The sequence below is a fragment of the Myotis nattereri genome (genome assembly GCF_964212035.1).
Source record: "Myotis nattereri genome assembly, chromosome: 12".
NCBI classification, from domain to species: domain Eukaryota; kingdom Metazoa; phylum Chordata; class Mammalia; order Chiroptera; family Vespertilionidae; genus Myotis; species Myotis nattereri.
Window position 1 is genome coordinate 34,015,774 of NC_138087.1, and position 26,103 is coordinate 34,041,876.

Genomic DNA, 26,103 nt, shown 5'->3' on the forward strand with positions numbered 1-26,103 from the left:
ACAGCGAGACTTTCATTAATCTAAAACTTTTCCTCTGTAGGTGGTTGTAGTTTTGTTTTAAAATATGAGCTTAAATTATTTTAGGAAAAATGTTAAGTATATTAAACGAATTGGAAAAACTCAGTATAATTTTACAAGAACTAAAATGTAGTTACTAATATTTTGTTGCTGACATTTTACAGTTTAAAACTTTAGTAATTAAGTCAAACTAGTTTGATTGTTAATAATTAAAAACCAATTATTTTGGCCATTTTTTAATATTACCAAGTGAAATAAAATGAGCCACACAATTATGAAAGGAAATGTGTGGAGATGGTCTTACTAAAGGACTACTAAGATCATATTAAGAATGTGTACTTAATTTCATTTTTATCTTTGAATATATCACATGTAGTTGAAGTCCTTTATTAGCAATCCCAACACCAATAATACCGCTTGTTTAATTGTGTAGTTAGCAAACCAAAGCAAAGGTATGACAGTTCTCCAGGGGTGCATTTATTCACCTACTAGGAGACTGCCTGGTGAAGTATTTCTTAAAAGGTGATTCAGTAACCCGTGAAACCTAGGGTGAGTTTCCAGATCTTTGTCATTCTGGGCTGAAAGTTAAGAATGTTAAAGTTACCTGTATTTTAAAGCAAACTGAGGGATAGGGAAGAGAGGTGAAACCACTGATGTTGAAATTTCAGCTATTTTTATACTAAGCCTGAAGTTCATACATCATAAAAATATATTTTAAAGTATAAACTGCAGAGCTTTCTTTGGTTTTAGCTATTACAAATAATTGTGAATTCAGTGTGTGTTGAAACAACTTCTGTTACCACATTTTGGGTGTTTTATATTATGTGTTATCAAGCTGTGTTTTTGTGTTTTATTTTAGCTTATTTGCACTAATCTTGATGAACTCAGGGACTTAATCACAAAAATCGAGAATGAACTCAAAGATCTGGAAAACAGTAGAAAAAAATCGGTAGGTGTTGATCCAAAAGTTCTATCTATTATTGTCAGCATAAAAATTTATTCCTTTTTTCTAAAGCCTTTTTTATCTTGTTCTCCTGGATGACATAAAAATTTGCAATGAACAATAGAAACATTGTTTCTTTTATTTCTCCTGTGTGGTCTGCTTTTTATTTTTAATAGATAAAAATTGTGCCGGAGCAAGTAAATTAATTTTGTTTGCCTGGTTTATATCAGGTATAATTTTAGATATTTCCCAATATACTGGTTGGTCGTTGTCTGACTGGTTGTTTTTTGGGTAATGCTTACCTTGGAAATATTCTTAATAATTATGTGCTTTCTATGGAAGTTTATTGCTTAGTAACATAAAATTTTAATTAGCTGTGACATAAATAACAGATGTAAATTGTTTAATCTTGCCCCAGATGTTTTTGATACATGCCTAAAAATGTCTTAAGAATCTTTGCCAGCTAAAGGTCTTCTTTTAACTTTCACTATATATTCTAAATTCTAAATTAATCCTTATTTCGTATTGTTCTTGAGAATAGAGTATAGGGGCATTATATTTATTCACTCAATACTTGGTAAAACACTCATTTATTTAATCAGTACTACCTATTTAACTGGCATTCATAGTTCGGTAATTTCACAAATTTAAAAATCAGTCATCATTTTTAAAAATCGCTTTGTTTTATCCCTTAGGAATGTCATGAAGCCCTTTTTAGGTCTTTGCTCAGAACCTGTTAATCTAGAATTATGTATAAAATAAAGTTAGTGATATAGCAAGCTTTATATCAACAGATTTATAGTAGTCATTTTATATGCTGTTTAGAAAAGACATATTGGTAGCATTCTGAAGGGAGGAGACTGAAGTATCATAAAATTACAACCTTCCAAGATTATTTTAATACAGAAGTGAAACAGCTTTAAGCATATCCGAAGTCCCTCATGTGATACCCCTGAGAATATCGCTATAATCTAACAGAATAATGTTCATAATGATAGTCATCAATTAACAAGAAAATATTATGTTCAATGTATAATCTGAGAATGCAAAAAATATATATTATAAAGGTATTTCATTAAAAATTATTTATACCCTTATTAGAATCTTTTATTTTCATATATATACACATACACTTTTGGTATATGGACATTCTCTTGATTTGGAACACCAAATGTTGCTTTAAAATTTACTTCTGTTATATATTTCACAAACAACATTTATATTAGACTATTTTCTCCTCAGCCAAAGTTTTCAAAAATATATTTGATGTTATATGCTCATAAAGGACTGATGTTCTGTAATAAGAAGAAATAATATTTTAATCAGGGTGTTACAGTTTTTTTGCAGAAGCTGTGTATTTTAGTGTTTATTATTTTCTATACTTTATGACTCCAAACAGAATTTTGTTAAGTTAATTTGCTAATTGGTTTTTATGCTTTAGTAAAACATAATATATCTTAATTTGTTCCCATATTATAAATTAGGGTTTTGTTTTTAAGCATAATTGATTTATGTACTTATTTATATCATGTATTGTAAGAGAAAAAGACTTCTGCACGCATCCTAGAGTTTTTCTATGAAGCCATCTACCTCACTTCCATGTGGTATTATGAGGTATAAGCATATTGCCTACCTTCACAGGAACAAGTAGAAGAGTGAAAAAAAACTATAAATTACTTAGCACTCTAGTCCTTGGGGACATGTAGGTTTTAATTGATTAGATTTCATGTCTCTAAATTTTTAGCTTGTCCATGACTTATGGTATTTGCATATCAGTTTTAAAATATGATTTCTGTTCTTCAAGAAATAGAAGTTCTTGGAATTGTACTTAGTAGGGATAATCTTATTGAGATTACCAACGTATAGGCTGCCTAAAAGGTTTTCATGAACAGCTTATCCCAACCACTTAAATGGCCACATAGCGTTCTAAAGGAAATATACAGTTAAATGTTGGCATCTCAGTATCATTTCTTTTTCTTTTCTTTTTTCTTTTTTTTTTTTTTTGCAAAAGCTAATACTGAGTGTGATAAATATTAGTTGCAGGAATTAACTTTATTGAATGTTTATGTTAATATTGAATACCAGTTTATTTGTCTGGTATCATTTGGAATACAGTATTCCACATAACTGAATTTTCTACATAACTGAAATTCATCATTCAGTGGAAAATTTCCTACCTCCTTGTACTGTGTTGAACACAATTTAACCCTTTCTTGATTATTCAAGTATCATTATGAATACCCATAATTGTACTAATACCCTAAAAATCTGTTAATATCAATAACTAAACATATACCAAAAGGCCTTTATGCTATGTATTATGAAGGTTTTTGTTTGTTTGTATTTTTGCTTTTGTTCTGTCTCTTCATTGTCAGTCTGTCATTTCTTGTGTGTGTCCATGTACTTGCCCTGCCTGATATATACTGTGGATTACAAAGCAAGTAACCACATTTATTGGAAGTGGGTTCATGGTAAGGACCTGAGGGACTTTCTTAATAATGAAATGCCTAAACTTGGTGATGGTAATAACCATTTTGACTGATTCTTTGCCTCGAGAGCTTCCTTCACTATTGACAGATGAATAAAGTATTAATATTGGTCTTCATAAGAGGATATCACTGCCAAAACTAAAATAATATTTAGAGTCAAAACAGCTTATTATCATAAACTTTCCTATTTACAATAATGGCTCCAATAACAAAGAGGGTATATTCTTTTTTTTTTTTAATATATTTTATTGATTTTTTACAGAGAGGAAGGGAGAGAGATAAAGAGTTAGAAACATCGATGAGAGAGAAACATCGATCAGGCACCTCCTGCACATCTCCTACTGGGGATGTGCCCGCAACCCAGGTACATGCCCTTGACTGGAATCGAACCTGGGACGTTTCAGTCCGCAGGCCGACACTCTATCCACTGAGCCAAACCGGTTTTGGCACAAAGAGGGTATATTCTATATAAACATTCAGTTGTCATAAATGCAATTACTAAAGGTAGAAATTATATATGTGAGAGAGGATTTTAAAATGGATTCATATAAACACTTGGCTCCTTTAGGGAGCTTCTCTGCAGGGCCTTTCCAGACACTTTTTTTACCAAAGCAGTAAGGAAGAATTATCCCATTTCCTCGCCCTAGCTCAACATTCCATTAAAAAAACCTTTTTTCCTTGGCTGCGTAGCACAGTTGATTAGAGCATCATCCCAATATCCAAGGTTGTGGGTTTCATCCTGGACAGGGCTCATAAAACAATCAAACAATAAATGCATAAATAAGTGCAACAACAAATGGATATTTCTCTCTCTCTTTCCCCTCCCCCTTCTAAAATTATTTTAAAAATAATTTTTAAAAATCCTCACCCAAGGGTTTTGAGAGAGAGAGGAAAATTGATGTGAGAGGGAAACATTGATCACTTGCATCCTGTATATAACCTGACCGAAGATCAAACCTGCAACCTTTTGGTGTGCAGGACAATGCTCCAACCAACTGATCCACTTGGCCAGGGCAATGAAATTTATTTATATAAATCTTAACCACTTAGAGGCTTTGCTATTTGCTATTGAGGTACTCCTCAATATTGGAGGATGTACAGTCTTTTAAAATCTAGATTGAGCTACTCGTTCTTGCAAGACAGCTAGTTCTATTTATGGTTAATAATGTGAGGAGAGAAAAATGCTTTAAATTTCTTGAGTTTGCTCTAGTTCACTTGATCCCATACTTCATTTAGTAGCTTTTTCAAAAAAAGGCTTAACATCCTAGAGAGATGCTATATCTAATTACCAGAGATTCGTTTAAAGTCAAACAACTGGTTGAGGTAAAGGTATGTAGTCAGACAAAGTCCTCTAATTTTTCTTTCTCATTATCTAGATCATAGGATTCTTTAGTGAGCTAAAGGAAAAATCATAACATTTTATTATTATTTTTATAGTTTTAGTTGAGATATAGTTTGCATTTTGCTTAATTATATGGAAAATACCATTTTTCTATCTAGGAAGTTTATTAGTTTTCCAGAAAGATAGAATAAAGGTATTAATGAATTTGTCTGATCCTATTGTATTTTAAATTTATTCAACATTATTGCTTTCTAAATCAAAATTAGGAAGATTTTGCCAAGCTTATACAGAAATGGTTATATTTCTGGGTGTTTCATGTGGCCCTTTTTTTTCATATTGGCTTTATTTCCTTTTTTAGAAAAATATATTGATTTCAGAGAGGAAGGAAGAGGAAGAGAGAGAGAGAAACATCAGTAATGAGAGGGAATCATTGATTGGCTGCCTCCTGCATATTGGACCTAGCCGCAACCCAGACATGTGCCCTTGACCGGAATCAAACGCGGGATCCTTGGGTCTGCTCTATTCACTGAGCCAAACTGGCTAGGGCATTGACTTTATTTCCTTATGTTTTATGTAATAATTTATATTTTCAAAGAGGTTTCCATCTTTTTTAATAAGCAAAGATCTGTGTAAAGATTGGGTATAAGCGGGTAGGGGAGGCCGAGGGAATGTCAAGAGGGGAAAAAAAAGGAGACATATGTAATACTCTTTGTAATACTTTAAGCAATAAAACAAAATTTTTTTAAAAAGGATATATAAAAAGATTGGGTACAAGGGAAAATTAACATTTGGCAAAAAAAGAAATCTTATAAGAAAAGAAACCTTGTCTGAATTATATTATGACAAATGATGGAATGCTAGTCTTATCAAATAGATAAACTAAAATTAAAATATAAGAGCACATCTTTTCTAATACACCTTTTAGCAATTAAGCGCTTCTGCACTGAGCAGGATTTAATACTTCTAAATATCATAATCAGTATATAAAAAAGCTATAAAATTGTCTATGCTCTTCAATCCTATAGTCCTATTTGGGATTTAACATTTATACCCATTTCACCCTTACCCACCCCCCAAAAAAAGTAGTTTACACTATGGTGTGTGCCACAGACTACCTCTAATATTGGAAATTTGGAAAAAGCTCATATGTCCAACAGTAGGGAGATGACTAACCAAACAGCAGTACTAACACAATGGTATATCATAGCTAGTAAAATAAGATATCTGTAGATCATTGTTACTACATGGAAATATTTGTGAAATGTTAAATTTTTTGAAACATAAAAAATAATATGTGCGTAATGGTTACAATATATAAAAAGATATGTTAAAAGGAATTAGGAATTTCAAGTAATGAATGAAATTTTTATATGTTCTTACGATCATTTAAATTCATAATACAATAATACTTCTCCTGCCTAATCAAAGTCTATACGTTAGCTAGACAATGTTTTGGGGTCACAGAGTTTTTTATAAGCCAGTGGTTATCAAATCAGGGATAATTATGCACCCCCACCACCCAACCCCCGAGACTTTTTGGTTGTCATAGTTGAAGATGTGGTCCTGGCACTTAATGGATAGAGGCCAGTGATACTGCTAAAAATATGCTACATTTTAATGATCCTATAATGCACAGGATAGCCCTCCCGCCCATAACAAAGAATTATCTGGTCTTAAATGTTAGTTGTGTGGCCATTGCAAAACCCTGGCGGTAAACCCATATTTGTTAAGGGCTCTAACCTCTAATTTTGTCTGCTGCTGCCAATTTATTATGGTGATATTTTGAAAATTAGGTAAAAGTCAATAAAATCATATATCATATACCGTAATTGAGAATATTTTATTGTATCATTTACTCCTAATTCAGGCCCGTATTTGATAGAACTTGTGACTATCAATGTTAACATTTACCCTTTATGATTCCATCAGATAATTTTAAAATATTCTTTTTTCCCACTTAAAAATGTTTTTATTAAGATATAATTGAAAAAATTTAAAAAAGATATAATTGACATTAAAACTAAATTTGAGGTGTGCAGTGTGTTGATTTGATACATTTATATATTGCTAAATGTTTAGCTTCAGATCCATCTCAGATGTCTTCATTATGATTTATGGCCTCCCTTAAGTTTGTTCACCATTTACCTTTTACCTTCCTTAGGAAATGAAGAAGTTACAGATAACATGCTTGTATATTTTCTTTATTCATTTTTAGAAATATGATGTAATATATTTTTAAAAGTGAAGATACAGTAAGGAATGAGAAGCACAGGTAAATGGAAAAATAAAGTCAAATTATGCATAAAATTTCACTTATTATATGAATTTATTTGGACCCGAAAAACATATGGTAAAAGTTTAATATAAGGCAAAGCAGTTATTATACATTCACCTTATTTTCTAAGACCTATAACAAATTTTACTCTATTATAGTGAAAGGTTATGGGGCTTTTTCCTCCTCCTTTCCATTTCATATCCCATTTGCTCCCAGTGAGAGAGGCATCAAATCAAAATTATCTTTATAGTTATATGTTTAGAGTACAAATCTATTTTATTAGAGTGTGTAATGAACTTTAGGTATATTCAGAGTTCTGAATATGCCCTAATTTTATTTAATGACTTTAGTTGTAGATATGGTGCAGTAATCTCTAAATTGTCCTTAAGATTAGTATTAAGTTTTGACAATTGAGTCATTATCTGTATTGTTTTTTTATTCTAGATCTTCTGGTAAACTATTTAATGGTTAACAAAACTGAAAACTATCTCAACTGTTGGGGGATTACTTTGTCTTTAAATAGTTATATTTAAAGCTTTTTAAAAAATTAAAGTGACCTTTTGAAAAACTTGCACAACAGATAAGTTTCTCTACTAATTTACAGATTCCAGTCTTATTAATTAATTAGGAAAATACTAGAGGCCCAGTGCATGAAATTCGTGTACAGGTAGGGTCCCTAGCATCTGCTGGCTGCTGGCTGCCGGCCAGGGCCTCCCTTCATTCCGTTCCGCCCCCTGGTGGTCAGCGCACATCCAACTCCCGGTTGGTCAAACTCCTGCCCTTGGGGACAATTTGCATATTAGCCTTTTATTATATAGGATTTTCTCAACATCTTTTGTGTCCTATGCATACTACCAGGAACTTGGTAGGGATCTAGAGATTGAAATTAAGTTCTTGTTCTCAAGGAAATTACTTATAGAGCTTAAGATTCTATCCCCAAGCCCTGGGAATAAATTATTAACTTTAATCAAGGGTTGGACTAGCTCAAGTATTTTTAAATAAAAGATTTAATCTTTTATTGTCAAGCTGTGTTTATTCAAAAGGCACCATGCACTTGGCTCACTTTCATTAATTGCATGTTTATATGTTATCTGACATGTTCAAAATAATAGTAAGAAAATAAAGCTAGATGACAGGAAATGTGAACCAGAACAATACATGACTGGTAAGACTATAGTCATTGAATTGTCTGAGAATGCATTTTCATTTATCTATGGTAAGTCTACTCTGCTCAACTAAGAAGGATTTGAACCCTTATTAGGAGTGTTCACTATTTCTCCTTACTGCAATTTGGCGTAGTTTGAATCCCATCAGGGAAACTTTCATAAAAACAATATCTGAAACCCTCTTTTCTTCCAAAGAAAGTTCTAATTACAAGGGGAAAGGGCTGTTTGGTATTTTTAAATTAGGCAAAGAATTAATGCTGTATATTTCCAGAATGGAGTGAGCTTAAAGCAAGGGTTAAACTGGGTAATATATCCTTCTATAGTTAGAGCTTCATAGTGTGGCTTGTATAATATGCCTTAACCTTTTGAATTACATATCTCACATGCTTATTCAAATATGAATAACATTTTAAATATCATATTTTTTCAAAGCCCCAAGTAAATATATTATCTTCTATTTAGTAGTGATTTTGCCACCTTTCAATGTTCAGAGTTCTGAACAATTGAATTTAAATCCTGGAGGTGCTTATAAATTAATTAACTTAAAATCAATCAATCAATCCTGGAGGTGCTTACGGCCAAAACTATGAGCTTCATCAATCTGGTAATATTAGATTTCCTTTTCCAATAATAACTCTCTCACTAAGAATGTAATATGTCATCCAGTTTTTATTCTACAAATCCAAATGACACCAAAACTTGCAGTTTTATTGTTGATGTGGTTATCTTCCTGCTTTCTAGTTAAATGTTAATTTAGAAATGTAATGGAAATTGCGCATATGTTGTTCAATATGGGATTTCTTTAAAATAAAGTACAAATGTTTTCCTTCTCTATTAAATTAGTCATAGGTGAAAATGTGTAAGAGTACCTCAAGAGAAAATACTAGCATGTGATAGCTCATATTAGAACTTCTGGCAATGTTAAAGTACTTTTTAACTTTTTCCATATTATATGCAGACATTTCACTATACCGCCAAACTAGCACTGTTTCAGGGGTCTTTATCAAGATAAATGTGATGTTTTACCCCCAAAACTGTGAATATGCAGGAATATTTGAATATGGTGGTATTTTCTTTAGGTAGGCAATACGAAAATAAGTAAACACTTACTACCTTTTCATGAAATATTACTTGGACTAGGAGAATGCCAAGCGATTAGTTTATTAAAATACTTATAGATGATTTGATTTGTGCTGTTATTACACATCTGAATTTAAAATATTTGCAACCTTCCTTTGGATATTGCTAGTGATTTTAAATGAGACATCTTTGTGTATGAATCCATTTGGCTTTTCTGAAAGTTGTTTGCATTTTATTTGTAAAGTATGATATATTATTATTTAAACAAATTACTTTCACCTAAATTTAACATTCAAACCATCTAAATTTATTAAAATGTGCAAAATATGTCCGTAGTGGTGAGATAGTTGATAAATCTGGAATTTGTTTTCCTCTTTTTTTTCCTTTTAGGTGTCTAATGTCCCCAACATCAGTAGATTGCCAACTCCCTCTCTTTGCAACACCCCAGCCAGCATTATGCTGGTGCTGTCATGCCCATTTCAGATTACTGCAGCAGAATGGAGTTGTTCTTTAGTTGTAAGGTAAGTTTCCCTTCCCACTCATTTCACACACACAGACTCAGCTTTTCATTTTACAGTATTGTGCAGTTTTGTGAATTTTTTAAAGTTTCTTTTTCCATATGGTTCCTTAGGTTATTAATGTGTCACATTCAAAAACAAAACTGCATAATATAATAAAGGACTTGCCTTGTGACCATAGACCAACTCCTTTTTTATAGTAATTCCTATGAGGTTAGAAAACCTCCACTGTTTGACATTTGGGACATCTTATGGAAAGGGAGCTGGCAATCTGCAGCTGCTGTGGACATTGGATGAGAAAGTATTGAAAGGTAAACTTCAAATTTAATCCATATTGTATGCCTTTGGTTCCATGGTGTATGCTTGAAATTCGTACTGTATTCTGTGTTAAACTTTATAATACATTCATTTAAAAATTACTTCCTCTTTTTTAAAGTGATTTTCAGTAAATGTTTGAATTATTAAATTCACAAACACATTGGGATTATCTTAGAAAATATTTTTTATCCCTGAAAATAGTGAGAATTCTAATTTTGAGAACAATTTATTTATCCTTATTTATATACCTGTTTATAAAGAAAAGTAAGGGCTAAATTTATATGCATAAAGCTTATTAAACATATTTTATTAGAGAAACAGTTATAGCTCTGTTCCACAAATGACCTTTTATTAGTCCTTCTACCTACCATCTTTATCTTTGATTCTATATTGATCAGTGCTGACAAAGATTGTAAGGGCCTTCTAATTTTTATTACATCCATATTCTGTCTTACATGTTTGAAAATAGGGGAACTTGCTGTTTTCCTTATTTTTTAATTCACTTTTAAACTTTAGTTCACTATAATTTTAAGTACTGTTGTAATTAAACAATACATATGAGATTTTAATTTTGCATTACAGAGATACCTACCTGTATATACAGGTGCTTACAAGAAGATAGTCTCTTTCTTCTTTAGGAATTGCCTTTGTATAGGCCAAGAAAAATAGCATTATATTATCTGCATTTGTAAATCAAGTTGATCAGTCAGCAAAGCTATTGCCTATGTTTATTTAATGACCTAACTTAAAGTTCTGGCAGTATTTGTTTGATTTTAATATTAGACCGAAGTTAAGGTAAATTGTTACCATCTCTGACTAACTTTTAAAATTTTGTAACTTTTCTTCTCCTTACATTAGTCCCATTGTATACTGTGACACTCTGAGATCATCTCTTATTAGAAAGGGACATATTATTTTAATTCCATTTGGTTTTATTGACCAAAGATGATAAATGAAACAAGCAGTGTGAGTTTCTCTTTTACTACCAAGTAGTTAAAATACCTTGCCTCAAATACCAATCCCAGAGCAGTGATTCTGAACTTGTTAAAACCTGTGTCCCCTTTTAATCAACCTAAAAACTATGGACACCCATACCCCATGGCAGGGTATAGGAATGCCTTTTGTCAAGGTCATATTGTATTCTTTATATGTATCTTATAGTCAAAACATTTTATCAGTCTTTCTATAATTTGTGTTATGTATGTAATAAACTTTTTGTTTGCTTCCCAAATACAGAATGGTTAAATATGCATTTTCAAATGTAAATGAAATATTCCATCACTATCTCAATTTGGGAATATGCAATATAAAGAAAGGAAAGAAGGCAAAAATATGTATATAAAGTTAGAAGGCCATAGACATTCCCAAACAGGTCAGTGGGTAAGACAGAATTATATTGAAGTTAGAAATCTATTCTCTGATTAATATTTACTGACTCCTTCCTGAGTCCATCAGCTAGTTCAGAAGTTTATTTCTGGGCATTGGATTAATTAAAATTTAATAAACCAAAATAAAACCAAAAGATAAAATCTTCCTAATATTTTAAAAATTCTCTTATACAAAAATTAATGTTGCAGTTTAGTAAAGACACAAACACAGATGGCAAATGTCTTGCAATAATGACATCCAGTTACACAGTCTTCCCTTCTTGTGCCTCACTTACCTAGTTCTAAGGTCCCATAATACTAGTAGTCTTTCTGCATTCCCCATCCCATCCCATCACACTAATCCAGACAGCAGCCATACTACCCAAGTTAATTCTGATCTGCCATTCTGCCCCATCTGACCCCCCAGTTAAAAGGAATTCAGCATGCTTTTCACAGTTTTTCAATTAATTATACCCAAAGAGTATATTCTTTCCACCTTCATTCCTCATTTCTGTTTTCTCTCTGCTGTCTTTAACTTAGGAAAAGTTTACTTCTACTCTCACCATTTTATTTTTAAGCCAAATGACAGTTAAGTAGAAAAATAACGTTGTTGACATGCCCTGTTAAAGGAAAAAGTCTCCACCTTTCCTATTTTCTTTTTTTTTAATTTTCTATTTTTTTTATTGAAATAAAAACCTATCTCATTCCTCAAAGGATTTATGGCAGCTGTTATTTGCCTTTTTACCTTCCTCAGTTAGTTTTCCCTAGATGAAAGTTTCTTCTGGTCAGTTTTATTGTTTATAATTTAACTAGAGGCCTAGTGCACGATTCATGCATGGGCGGGGTCTGGCCCGCCCGGCCCCAATCAGGGCAGATGGGGGCTGGGCCTGTTGGGAGGAGAATATGATGGGAGGTTGGCTGGCCGACCTGCCCCAATTGGGGCCGATCAGGGGCAAGCTGATTGGGGGTGGGGCTGGCTCGTGGGGGGGGGGGGAGGGAAGGGTCGTTTGGTTGGAGGCCCACTCTTGATCAGGTGGGAGAGTCCGATCAGGGGCAGGCCGGCAGTGGGGAGGGGCTGCGAGGTTGGCCAGCCGGCCCCACCCCCTGATCTGGCCAGGTTTGCTGGCCACAGTGGTTGTCATAGCAACCAGTCCTTATGGTTGTTATGGCCATTATGGTCACTGGCTTTTTATATATATAGTTTGTTTTCATGAGTTAGAATAAGCACTTCATACTATTTCATAACATTCCTTTTCAGGGGAACTTTTGAGGTATTAATTATTGTTAACTTGAAAGTATTTGACAAGAGGGAAGATATATCTACATTAGCATATTATGAAATAAAGTAATTTTTTTGAATTTTTTTCATAATGCTCTGATTTATCATGCCACTAAGAAGACACAAGAATGAGTGAGCCTGTTTATGTGCACGTGCACATAAAATCTAACATCTTCCTATTTTTAATAAACAGGAAGATTAATTTTTTAAGATAAAAAAACCTCAGTGGTAAAAATGTACTGTAGTTATTTAATATTTTTATGTACATAGACATTCTGTTGGTTTAAAATACAAAATTTTTGAGAATAGGAACTGTGCACTTAATCTCTTAGGTTTATGTGCGACTAAAATTTCCATGACTGAAATCTTGAAGGCTTTAGATACATACACAATTGGGAAATTTATGCACAGATTTAGAATACATTTTGCTTTAGGGAGTGGTAATTTTTCTGCCTTAATGTTCTACAAATGTGCAGTTGGCTCAATGGTTGCTATGGGATGAAATCTAATTTTTTACATGCTAAATATGATCCATAACATATATAGTAGTGTGTATTTTGTTATTTAAAAAAATAAAACAAATGGGCTATATGGTATGTGAATTATATCTCAAAGCTGTTACCCTCCGCGCCCCGCCCCCCCGCCCCCCAAAAAGAAAAGAAAATAGTCTTTTTTAAAAAATATATTTTATTGATTTTTTACAGAGAGGAAGGGAGAGGGATAGAGAGTTAGAAACATCAATGAGAGAGAAACATCTATCAGCTGCCTCCTGCACACCCCCTAATGGGGATGTGCCCACAACCAAGGTACATGCCCTTGACCAAAATCGAACCTGGGACCTTTCAGTCCGCAGGCCGATGCTCTATCCACTGAGCCAAACCGGTTAGGGCGAAAATAACAGTCTTTTATATAACAGTAAATGATGATGATGGCGGTGGTGATGTTGATAGATGTATATTAACATTATGGAGAATAGGGTATAAGCTACCTAGAGATATAACTTGAATAATTCTATGGGTACTATTAAAACATATCTTTATTAGAGGTTTTTATAACCTATGTCAGATTGAATTTATATGATACAGTTTTTAAGAGATAGTGATGTAATTTTAAGGACTTGAACTTCAGCATCAGGCTGATGTGAGTTCACCTTATAGGACCTTAAAAACATTTATTATTTGTTAAGTGAGACTAAAGTGCACATACCTCAGAAGGGTTTTCATACAGCTAGAGTGCATATGCGCTGTCATACTCACTCCATCTGTCCCTTCTTCCCATCCCCCCCCCCCCATATATGAATGAAATGCTTTTGAGTAATGCTTATTAGCAAATGGAGGGGTGTCATTAATTATTAACTCAGTGTAGCATTGCAGTATTGAAAATGATGACAATATATCAAATAAGGTTTATTACAGGATACATCCCCCTTTCTGCAATCTAGAAGAGATACTTATTTCATGGATATTGGTATTTTGGTTTTTACTCAGAAAATAAGGGTTGACATTCATTTTTAGATTAAATCTAAGGGATTTACTTTTAAAATTGTGTTTTTAGGGTAAATGGTATCATCGGAGGCAAGCTGTAAAAGAATTGCATAGTACATTGATACGTCTTTTAAATGAACTGCTGCCATGGGAACCAAAATTAATGAAAGCTTTTCAAAGAAACAGGTAACTCAAGCTTTATAATTTGTTTTATTTACTTTAGGGCTCTTAATTTAGGACTTATGAGAAGATGTCCTGGAATATTTAGTAGTTTTTATTGATTTATAATTTAGCAGCTATTTTGAGTGTCTCCTATATACAAGAGACTTCCCAAGCCCTGAAAAAATAATGTTAACAAAACCCTTTCTCTGTGCCTTACATTCTTTTTCTTTATTGTGGTAAAATGTACAGAATTTACCATCTTAACCAGGTTTAAGTGTGCAGTTCAGTGATTTAAATACATTAATAATGTTTTGTTACTATCATCCATCCATCTCAAGAACTGAAACTTTATACCTATTAACTCTGCATTTTCCCTGCTCCCTAGCCCCTGGTAACCACCATTCTATATTTTGTCTCTATAATTTTGACTACTATAAGTCCTTATATAATATACAATATTTGTCTTTTTGTGACTTGCTTATAGAATAATGTTCTCAAGGTTTATTCATTTATTATTGCAGCATATGTCAGAATTTTCCTCCTTTTGAAGGCTGAATAATATTCCATTGTTTGCATTTATCACATTTCCTTAGGTAACAATTTTCATGTTAGCTATTATGAATAAATTGTTATGCACATAGGTGTACAAATATCTGCTTTTAATTCTTCGTTTATATACCCCGAGATGGGATTGCCAGATCATATGGTAATTCTACTTTCAATATTTTGAGGAATCACCATATTGTTTTCCACAATGACTATACAATTTTACATTCCCTACAAACTGTGTATAATGGTTCCATTTTATCACCAACATCTGCTATTTTCTATTTTTTTATAGTAGCTATCTTAATGAGTATGAAGTGGGTGGTATATTGTAGTTTTGATTTGCATTTTTCTAATGATTAGTGCTATTGAATATCTTTTTATTTATTTTTTAAAAATATTTTTATTGATTTCAGAGAGGAAGGGAGGGGGGAGGGAGATAGAAACATCAATGATGAGAGAGACTCATTGATTGGTTGCCTCCTACACGCCCCCTACTGGGGATCGAGCTTGCAACCTGGGCATGTGCCCTTGACCGGAATCGAACCTGGGACCCTTCAGTCCACAGGCCGACGCTCTATCCACTGAGCCAAACCAGCTAGGGCTTGACATCTTTAAATATTAAGTCTTCCCACTACAAAGAAAATTAGAGGCCAATATCCCTGATGGACATAGATGAAAAAATGCTCAATATTTAGCATTTTTTCAGTCTGAATTGAATATTAGCAATCTGAATTCAGTAATACATTAAAAAAACATACACTATGATCAAGTGGGATTTCTTCCTGGGATGCAAGGTTGATACAATATTCACAAATCAATTAGCATGTTATACTAAATAAACAAAATGAAGGATAAAAATAATATATTCAGCCCAGCCAACGTGGCTCAGTGATTGAGCATTGACCTATGAAACAGGAGGTCACAGTTTGATTCCTGGTCAGGGCACATTCTCGGGTTGCTGGTTGGATCCCCAGTCGTGGGTGTGCAAGAAGCAGCCAATCAATGATTCTTTCTCATCATTGGTGTTTCTATCTCTCCCTCTCCCTTCCTCTCTGAAATCAATAAAAATATATTAAAAACAAAAAACAAACCAAAAAAAATGACAGCATGGTCTGTAAGATGGTACAATCCCCATTAAAAAAAATTATATGATCATATCAATAGATGCTGGAAAAGCGTTTTAGAAGATCCAGTACTCACCCTCTATAATAAAAGGGTAATATGCAAATTGTCCCTTCAACCAGAGTTTGACCAGGGTGTGGGGGCGGCCCACCGACTGCTGGGGTCCCTGCCCCCAGCTGGCCCCACCCCTGATCAACCCCCACACACACTGATCAGGAGCGGGGCTGGCCAGACCCCACCTGTGCACGAATTCATGCACCAGGCCTGTAGTTTATGATAAACTCTCTCGGCACAGTGGAAATAGAGGGAACATACCTCAACATAATACAGGCCATGTATGAATAAATGACAAACCTACAGCCAACATCATACTTAATGGGAAAACTAAAAGTGTTTTCCTTAAAATCAGGAACAAGACAGGGCTGTCCACTTTCACTACTCTTATTCAGCATTACTGGAAGTTCTAGCTACAGCAGTCAGACAAGAAGAAGAAATAAAAGGCATCCAAATTGAAAAGGAAGAAGAAAAACTGTTGTTATATTCAGATGGCATGATACTGTATATAAAGAACCCCAGAGTTTCCACTAAAAAACTACTAGAACTGATAAATGAATTCAGTGAAGTAGTAGAATACAAAATAAATATTCAGAAATCAATTACATTTTAATACACCAATAATGAACTAGCAGAAAGGGAAACTAAGAAAACGATCCCATTTATAATTGCATTAAAAATATGTAGGAAATTTTTAATCAAGGAGGTAAAAGACCTCAGAAAATTATAAGACAGTGGAGCACAAAATTGAAAGAAGATACAAATAAATGGAAGTATATACTGTGCTCATGGATGGGAAGAATAACATCATTAAAATGTAAAATACTACTCAAAGTAATCTGTAGATTCATTGCAGTTTCTATCTTAATACTTAATAGTGTATTTCACAGAATTAAAAGAAGTAATCCAAAAATTTATTTATTTTTATTTTGTGTGTGTGTGTGTGTGTGACTTTTACACTGCTGAGCCGTGTCCAGCCCTAAAAGTGTTGTTTCCATCTTTCCCTCTGAGTCTCACCTCCTGCATCTCTTTGATGCACTAAGAATGCTCTCTGTGAATCAATGAAGAGATGCAGCCCCCCAGGCATAGAGCTATGACAGAAAATCAGTGTACAGTGTGGACAGTTGAGGAGAACCTTAAAAAATGTCTTAAACAAGTCCACACTCTTCAGTCCCCCACTGCCAGTGATGGAGACAGCTGGCGGGGAGCGGGGGGTCATACCTGCTATTTGGCACATTCTTTTTTAGTGTCTGGAGGTTTAGCAAAACCAGCAGATGAAAACTATAGTCAACATCATAATTAGAAAACATGTAGATTCACAGATGATTCTGATACTTTTCCCCTCCTGTCCCTATGGTGAGTCTATTTTAAAAATACTGAACTCAGCACTTTGCTTAAATCATGCTGAGACCTAACGTGCATTTTATTTTCTCTCTAAAAGCAACACTTAACGACTTTTACTTGCTGGCATCATCTGGTACCAAGAACATGAGAGAAATCCCAAAATTTATATGGAATCACAAAAGACCCTGAATAGCCACAGCAATCTTAAGAAATAAGAATAAAGTTGGACGTTATTATGCTACCTGATATAAAACTATACTACAAAGCTATAATAATCAAAACAGCATGGTACTGGTATATAAACAGACATATAGATCAATGGAACAGAAATAAACCCATGCCTATTATGGTTAGTAAATATAGGGTTCTCAAAAATGTATACACATTTTGAAAAATTACAAACGCAATGTTTATTAAAATACATTTCATTTTAAAAATTGAGCTATCAGCTGTTAAAGTGTGTATACATTTTTGGGGGACACCCTGTATTTGACAGAGGAGACCAGAACATACAGTGGGATAAAGACAGTCTATTCAATAAAGGGTGTTGGTAAAATTGGACAAATAGATGCAAAAAAAAAAAAATGAAACTAGACCACCTTTTACACCATATATAAAAATAAACTCAAGATGGATTAAAGACTTAAATATAAGACTCGAAACCATAAAACTCCTAGAAGAAAACATAGGCAGTAAAATCTCTGACATTTCTCTTGGCAATATTTTTTTCTGATAAATCTTCTCATGCAAGGGAAACAAAAGAAAAATAAACAAATGAAACTACAGTGGGGCCTTGATTTGTTCTGTGACCGAGCTCGTAACTCAGATTACTCGTACATGTCAAATCATTAAAGTGAACGAGTGAGACACGTGATGCTGGGCTGATGTTGTGGCGTTCACTGTGACGTTGGCTGCGCCAACTAGCGGTGTGGTATCTGAAACTGGCTCGTAACCCGAATTTTAGCCCGCAACTCAAAGCAAAAAATCGGCTGAGAGACGCCTTGTATCTCAAAAAACTCGTTAGTCGGGACACTCGTAAGTCAAGGCCCCACTGTACATGTTTTGCACAGCAAAGGAAACCATCAACAAAACAAAAAGACAACCTACTAAATGGAAGATATTCACCAGTATACATCCAATAAGGGGTCAATATTTAAAATTTATAAAGCACTCATACAATCCAACACACACATAGACAAAATAAAACAATCCAATTTATAAATGGGCAGCCCTGGCCAATATGATGCAGTGGTTAGTGTCGGCCTGTATACGGAAGGGTCACGGGTTCAATTTTGGTCAAGGACACATGTACCTAGGTTGCAGGTTCCATCCTCGTTCCGGTCATGGCACATGCAGGAGGCAACCATTCGATGTGTCTCTCTCACATTGATGTTTTTCTCTCTCTCCCTCCTCCCTCCCACTTCTTCCTCCCTCCTTTTCATTCTTTCTGAAAATTAATGGAAAAAAATATCCTCAGGTGAAGATTTTTTAAAAAAATATTAAAAATGGGCAAAGAGGGCCCTGGCTGGGTGGCTCAGTTGGTTAGAGCATCGTCCCATACACCAAAAGGTTGCAGGTTCCATTCCTGGTCAGGGAACGTACCTAGGTTCCAGGTGCATACCTCCTGATGACATTGCATTCAGGAGGCAACCAATCAGTGTTTCTCTCTTCACAGCGATGTTTCTTTCTCTCTGTCCCTCCCTCCCTTCCTATCTCTCTAAAACCAACAAAAAATATCCTCGGGTGAGTATTAAAAAAATAATTATTGAAGTACCAATTGCAACAGTATGGACGTACCTAGAAGGTACTATGCTAAGTGAAATAAGTCAGTCAGAGAAGGACAAATATCATATGATTTCACTTATTTGTGGAATCTAAAGAAAAAAATAAATAGAAATAGACTCATAGATAGAGATCAAATTGATGGTCACCAGAGGGGAGGGTGTTTGGGGGCCTGGGTGAAAAAGGTGAAGGGTCTAAGAAGTATAAATTGGTAATCACAAAATAGTCATGGGAATGTAAAGTACAGCATAGGGAATCTATGTATATATCTATGTATATAAAAGCCGAAGTGATCGTTATGACTGGTCGCTATGACATGCACTGACCACCAGGGGGAAGATGCTCAACGTGGGAGCTGCTCCCTGGTGGTCAGTGTGCTTCCCACAGCAGGAGCACCTCTCAGCCAGAAGCCGGGCTCACAGCTGGTGAGTGCAGCTGCAGCAGCGGGAGGTTCTCCCACCTCCATGGCAGCGCTACCAAGCAGCAGGTACAGCATGCACTGCTATATCCCCCAAGTGGTCCCAGATTGTGAGAGGGTGCAGGTCAGGCTGAGGGATCCACCAGTGCACGAATGCCTGCACTGGGCCTCTAGTATAGTCAATAATATTGTAGTAACTATGTATGGTGCCAGATGAGTACTTAAAATATTAGGAGGACCACTTTGTAAAGTATGATTGTATAACCATTATTACTGTACTAGAGGCCTGGTGCACGAATTTGTGCATGGTTGGAGTCCCTCAGCCTGGCTGGCGATTGGGGCTAATTGGGGCAGGCTGCCGGGGGCGGGGGGGGGGGGGCGGCGGGGGGGACTGCCGGAGGTTGGCCAGCCGCAGGAGGTTGGCTGTGGGATCGCACTGACCACCAGGGGGCAGCTCCTGCGTTGAGCATCTGCCCCCTGGTGGTCAGTGCACGTCATAGCTACCAGCCCATCATCTGGTTGTAATGATCTTTAGGCTTTTATATAGAGAGATAGCTGAAACTAATACTGTACAAAATAATATCGAATGTAAACTGTAATTGAAAAAATACACTGAGTGGCCAGATTATTATGACCACCTGACGTTTGTAGGCAAATTAGCTATTATCTCGCGCTGAAGTTGCTAGAGAGCCAGACCATTATAAATAGGGAAGCAGGTTGTTTACCACAACAGTAGAAGTGATTTTTTTCTGAAGATATGGGTAAACAATGCGGTTTAACAGCCTTTGAATGTGGGGTGATTGTTGGTGCTCAGAGCCATGGAGCAAGTATCAGCAAGACAGCTGAATTCGTTAAATGTTCAAGAGCAGCTGTTGCTAAAGTGTTTAAAGACTGGACTGTCAGCTGAAAATCTGGGTCTGAACGTGCCAATTGTGGCCGTCAGTGAATAGTCAATGTTAGGGCAGAACGGAAAGTGGCAACACTGGTACAAGACAACAGAAGGGCAACAGTGCATCAAATTATTGCAGATCTTAATCAGGGATCCTCTCAAATGACGCACTGTTCGCCATACACTGCATTGTATGGGATATGGAAGCTGAAGGCCTGTTCGAACACCTTTGCTGTCGGCAGTTACCAAGATAAAACGTCTCCAATTCGCACAGAAACACAAGGATTGGACAGTCGAGCATTGGAAAAAAGTCATGTGGTCCGATGAATCACGTTTCCAGTTGCATCATGCAGATGGCAGAGTGAGAATTTGGCGGAAACAGCATGAGAGCATGCACCCCACATGCATGAGTACAACCCTTCAAGCTGGTGGGGGCAGTGTTACGGTTTGGGGCATGTTTTCCTGGCATGACTTGTGCCCTTTAATTCATGTGGAACAAAGTTTGAATAGCACAACATACCTAAGTATCAATTCTGATCAAGTTCATCCTATCATGTTGATGGTATATCCCAATGGAGATGGCTTCTTCCAACAAGACAATGCACCATGCCACGGTGCTCGTATTGTGCAGGAGTGGTTTCAAGAACATGAGGGAGACTTTAGACTTTACTTTGCTTAGGTGGCCCCCACAATCACCAGATCTCAATCCAATTGAGCATTTGTGGGACGAAGTTAAAAGAGCCATCAGGCAGCTGCTTCCACAACCATCAAATCTCACAGAACTGGACAGTGCTATTCATCAGGCATGGTGTCAGATTCCTCGCATCACCTTTCAACATCTCGTGGAGTCAATGCCAAGAAGAATCGCCGCAGTATTGAAGGCAAAAGGTGGCCCAATGAAGTACTGATGGGGTGGTCATAATAATCTGGCCACTCAATGTATATCATCTTCCAATACGTGAATATGGTGTGTTTCTATTTACCTATGTCTTCTTTTAATTTCCTTCTTCAATTTTTCTTTTTTAGTTTTCATTGTACAGGTCTTTCACATTCTTGATTAATTCCTAAGTATTTTAATTTTCTTTTCACTTTGATCATTGTCAGTCTATAAAAATACAACTGATTCTTGTGTATTGACTTAATATCTTCCTACTTTGCTCAATTTATTCTAGCAATTTTTTTAGTTCTTAGTGTTTTTTTTACATATAATATCTGTGAACAGAGATCATTTTATTTCTTCCTTTCTAACTTGAATGCCTTTGTTTCTTTTTCTTGCCTAATTGCTCTGGCTAGAATATCTAGTACTATGTTGAATAGAAGTAGCGAAAGCAAGCATCCTTGTTCCTGTGCTTAGAGGAAAACCTTTCAGTCTTTTACCATTGAGTATGATGTTGGCTGCGGGTTTTTCATGTATGGTGTGTGTTTTTTTTAATGTTGAAGTAGTTTCCTTCTGTTTCTCATGTGTTGAGTGTTTTTATTATGAAAGGATGTTGACTTTTGTCAAATGCTTTTTCTGCAATAATTGAGATGATCATGCAGTTTCTTTTCTTCATTCTGTTAATGTGGTGTATTACATTAACCAGTTTTTGTATGTTGAACCATCATGGCATTTCAGGAATAAATCCTATTTGGCCATGGTGTGTAATTCTTTCCATATGCTGCTGGATTTCATTTGCTTGTATTTTGTTGAGAATTTTTGCATTAATGTTTATAAGAGATAGCAGTCTGTAGTTTTCTTTTCCTGTGGTGTCTTTACCAGGATTTGGCATCAAGATAATGCTGGCTTCAAAGAAAGAGTTAAGAAATGTTTTATCCTTTTGAGATTTTTTGGAAAAGTTTGGAAAGGATTGGTATTAGTTCTTCTTAGATGTTTAGTAAACTTCACTAGTGAAGTAGTCAGGTCTGGGGCTTTTCTTTGTCAAGAGATTTTTTTTGTTAGTGATGTGATCTCCTTACTAGTTATAGATTTAGTCAGATTTTCTATTCATGATTTAGCTTTGGTAAGTTTTATGTTTTTAGGAATTTGTTCGTTTCATCTAGTTACTCAATTTATTGGCATACAATTATTCATAGTACTCTGAATAATCCTTTTAGAATTGGTACTAATTGCCCCACTTTCATTTCTGATTTTAGTAATTTGAGTCTTCTCTTTTTTTTTTCTAAGTCTAGCTAAAGGTCTGTCAGTTTTGTTGATCCTTCAAAGAACTAACTTGATTTTTCTCTGCATTTCTATTCTCTATTTTATTTAATCTTTATTATTTCTGTACTGCTAGCTTTGGGTTTCTTTGTTCTTTTTTTTCTAGGTTCTTATGTTATAAAGTTAGGTGGTTGATTTGAGATCTTTCTTGTTTTTTAATGTAAGCGTTTGTAGCTTTAAATTTTCCCCTTAGCACTGCTTTCATTGTTCCATACTTTTGATATGTTGTGTTTTTATTTTCATTCATTTGTATTTTCCAACTTCCCTTATGATTTCTTCTTTTATCCCTTGGTTATTTAACAGTGTTGTTTAATTTTCACAAAATTGTAAATTTTCCAGTTTTCCTTTTATTGATTTCTAGCTTCATCTGTGGCTTATATTCTAATGGAAGAAAGGGACCAAGTCAAATGTTAGATGGTGATAAGTACTGTAAAGAAAAATAGAGCAGGGTAAAGGGGGATAGGAAATGCCTGGTTTGAATGATGATTGCTCTTTTACCAGGGTGTTGGAGAAATTCCCTGATAAGGTCATGTTTGGACAGAGATCTAAAGGAAATGAGGGCCCTGACCAGTTTGGCTCAGTGGCTAGAGCAGCTGTGGGCAAACTACGGCCCATGGGCCGGATCCGGCCCGTTTGAAATGAATAAAACTATTGAAATAAAAGACCGTATCCTTTTATGTAATGATGTTTACTTTGAATTTATATTAGTTCACACAAACACTCCATCCATGCTTTTGTTCCGGCCCTCCGGTCCAGTTTAAGAACCCCTTGTGGCCCTCGAATCAAAAAAGAAAAAAGTTTGCCCACCCCTGGGCTAGAGCATCGGCCTGTGGACTGAAGAGTCCCAGGTTCGATTCCAGTCAAGGGCATGTACCTTGGTTGCGGCCACATCCCCAGTAGGGGGTGTGCAGGAGGCAGCTGATGGATGTTTCTCTCTCATCGATGTTTCTAACTCTCTATCCCTCTCCCTTCCTCTCTGTAAAAAATCAATAAAATATATTTTTAAAAATAAAAATTAAAAAAAGGAAATGAGGGAGAGAGCCATGTAGATATCTGAAGAAAAAGAATATGCAGAAACTCCAAGGTTGGAAGCATGTTTGACATTTAGAGGAAATGCAAAGGAGCAAGTGTAGCCAGAGTGAGTGAGTGAGTGAGGAGGAAAGTGGTAAGAATCAAGAGTGAGTGCCGAAACCGGTTTGGCTCAGTGGATAAAGCATCGGCCTGCGGACTGAAAGGTCCTAGGTTCGATTCCGGTCAAGGGCATGTACCTGGGTTGCGGGCATATCCCCAGTAGGAGATGTGCAGGAGGCAGCTGATCGATGTTTCTCTCTCATCGATGTTTCTAACTCTCTATCTCTCTCCCTTCCTCTCTGTAAAAAATCAATAAATTATATTAAAAAAAAAAAAGAGTGAGAGAAGTAAAGATCATGTAGGTCTTTAAGGACTTTGGTTTTCACTCTGACTGAGATGAGAAGCCTTTGGAGGGTTTAAAGCAGAGGCAGGACATGTGCTTTAAAACTTAATGTTTAAACTCTCTCTGCCTGTTGTGTTGAGTTTAGTATGTAGAGGGACAACGATGAAAGTAGGGAAATCAGCTACAGTCTAGCAGTAATCCAAGCAAAAGATGATAGTGGCTTAGATCAGGATAGTAGCAGTGCTAATCACAAGGAGCGGATGGATTCTGGATATATCTTGAAGGTAGGATTTTTTTTTTTTTTAATTCTCACCTGAGGATATGTTTCTATTGATTTTTTAGAGAGGAAGAGAGAGAAACATCGATCAGTTGCCTCCTATATGTGTCCTGACTGGGAATCAAACTTGTGACCCTTCGGTACAGAGGACAATTCCAACCAGCTGAGCCACACCAGCCAGGGCAGGATTGGTAGAATTTGCTTAGGGATTTGAATATGAAGTGACAGAAAAAAATGAGAATAAAAAGATGATCCTCAGTGTTTTGGGTCTAAACAACTGGAATAATGGAATTGCTGTTAGCTGAGATAATGGGAACTGAAGGAATAACAAGTTTGGGGCAGAGGAAGAAAGAGATTCAGAGTTTGGATTTCAACATGTGAAGTTTGATATGCTTTTTAGACATCTAATTGGAGTTATTGAGTAGGCAGTTTAGTATAAGTTCCCAGTCTAAGGGAGTAAGCCAGATTTAAGTTTGGAAGTTGTCTGGATATAGATTATATTTAGGCTGTGAAACTGGTAGAAATTACCTTGTATGGGAACATAGATAAGAAGAGATACTGAACCCTGTGGCATTCAGAGATGGTGGAGATGAGTACTCAGCAGAAGAGACTGAGAAGGTGAGTGTTTAGTAAGATAGGAGGAAACCCAAGAGAAAGAGTGGTGTCTTGGAAACCAGGGGAAGAAAATGTCCATGAGGCCTACTCATGATGCATTGAGGAATATGAGGACTGAGGATTTATTATTTAATTTTGACAGCATGAGATCATTGATGACCTTGATGAGCTGTGTTAGTAGAGAAGTGGGTAAAAGTTAGGAGTCTGTTCAAGAGAATTAGAGTAGAAGAATTAGAGTTTTGCTATAAAGTAAAGCAGAGAAATAGGGCAGTACCTATAAGGACAGTTGGAGTCAAGCGAAGTAATGCTTTGTGTTTTGTTTTTATTTTAATGAGAGAAATAACATGGTTGTATACTGGTTGAAATTATCTGATACAGAGATAAAAATGGACTCGGGCAAAGGAAGGTAGAATGGTAGAATGATAATCTTGAAGAGGTGATACAGGATGCTTAAGTAGGGGAGTCAGCTTAGATACGAAGACAGAAAATATGAGTACAAATGAATGTCTGCAGTTGCAGATGAGGTATGAACATATGAAGGTTCTTGTCTGATTACTTCTATTTTCCCTGAAATAAGAAGCAAAGTCACTAGCTAAGATTGAGAAGGAAGGAAATTATAAATCCCATGTAGATATTTCTAAAATGAAATTAATTTTACAGTTACCCTTTGGTAACCCATTCTAGTATCTTACAACCCTTACCTACTTCATAAAACCTTAAGTATTAATTTAAAACTGATAAATTGAGAGTTATTATTAACTAACATTTATTGAATATTTATGTGCCACACATACTATGAGGTAAGTAGTTATTATTCTTATTGTACAAAGACGTAAACTGATGCTTAGGAAGTCTTGCCCAAAGTCTTATAGCTGTTAAATGACAGAAGTGAGACCTAAACTTCAATATGCAAATATAAGAACTTGTAGCAAAAATACATTAGAGAATGTATGTTCAGATTCTTTTTAAAAACAAAAAAAAATAAAGGGTAAAGGTTAGGG

General features: G+C 35.4%; 1 protein-coding gene across 3 annotated transcripts in view; it reads left to right on the plus strand.

The window, feature by feature from the left end:
* The window catches only part of BRD10 (bromodomain containing 10), a 105,242-nt gene that overhangs the window by 72,814 nt on the left and 6,325 nt on the right, over positions 1-26,103 (plus strand). For 2 of the 3 annotated variants that reach the window (XM_081103414.1, XM_081103416.1), the window contains 2 exons: positions 878-967; positions 14,350-14,465. In XM_081103414.1, coding sequence (XP_080959540.1) covers positions 878-967; positions 14,350-14,465 — 206 coding nt within the window. The remainder of the gene's footprint in view (positions 1-877; positions 968-14,349; positions 14,466-26,103) is intronic. The other variant, XM_081103415.1, reaches the window with a different exon arrangement.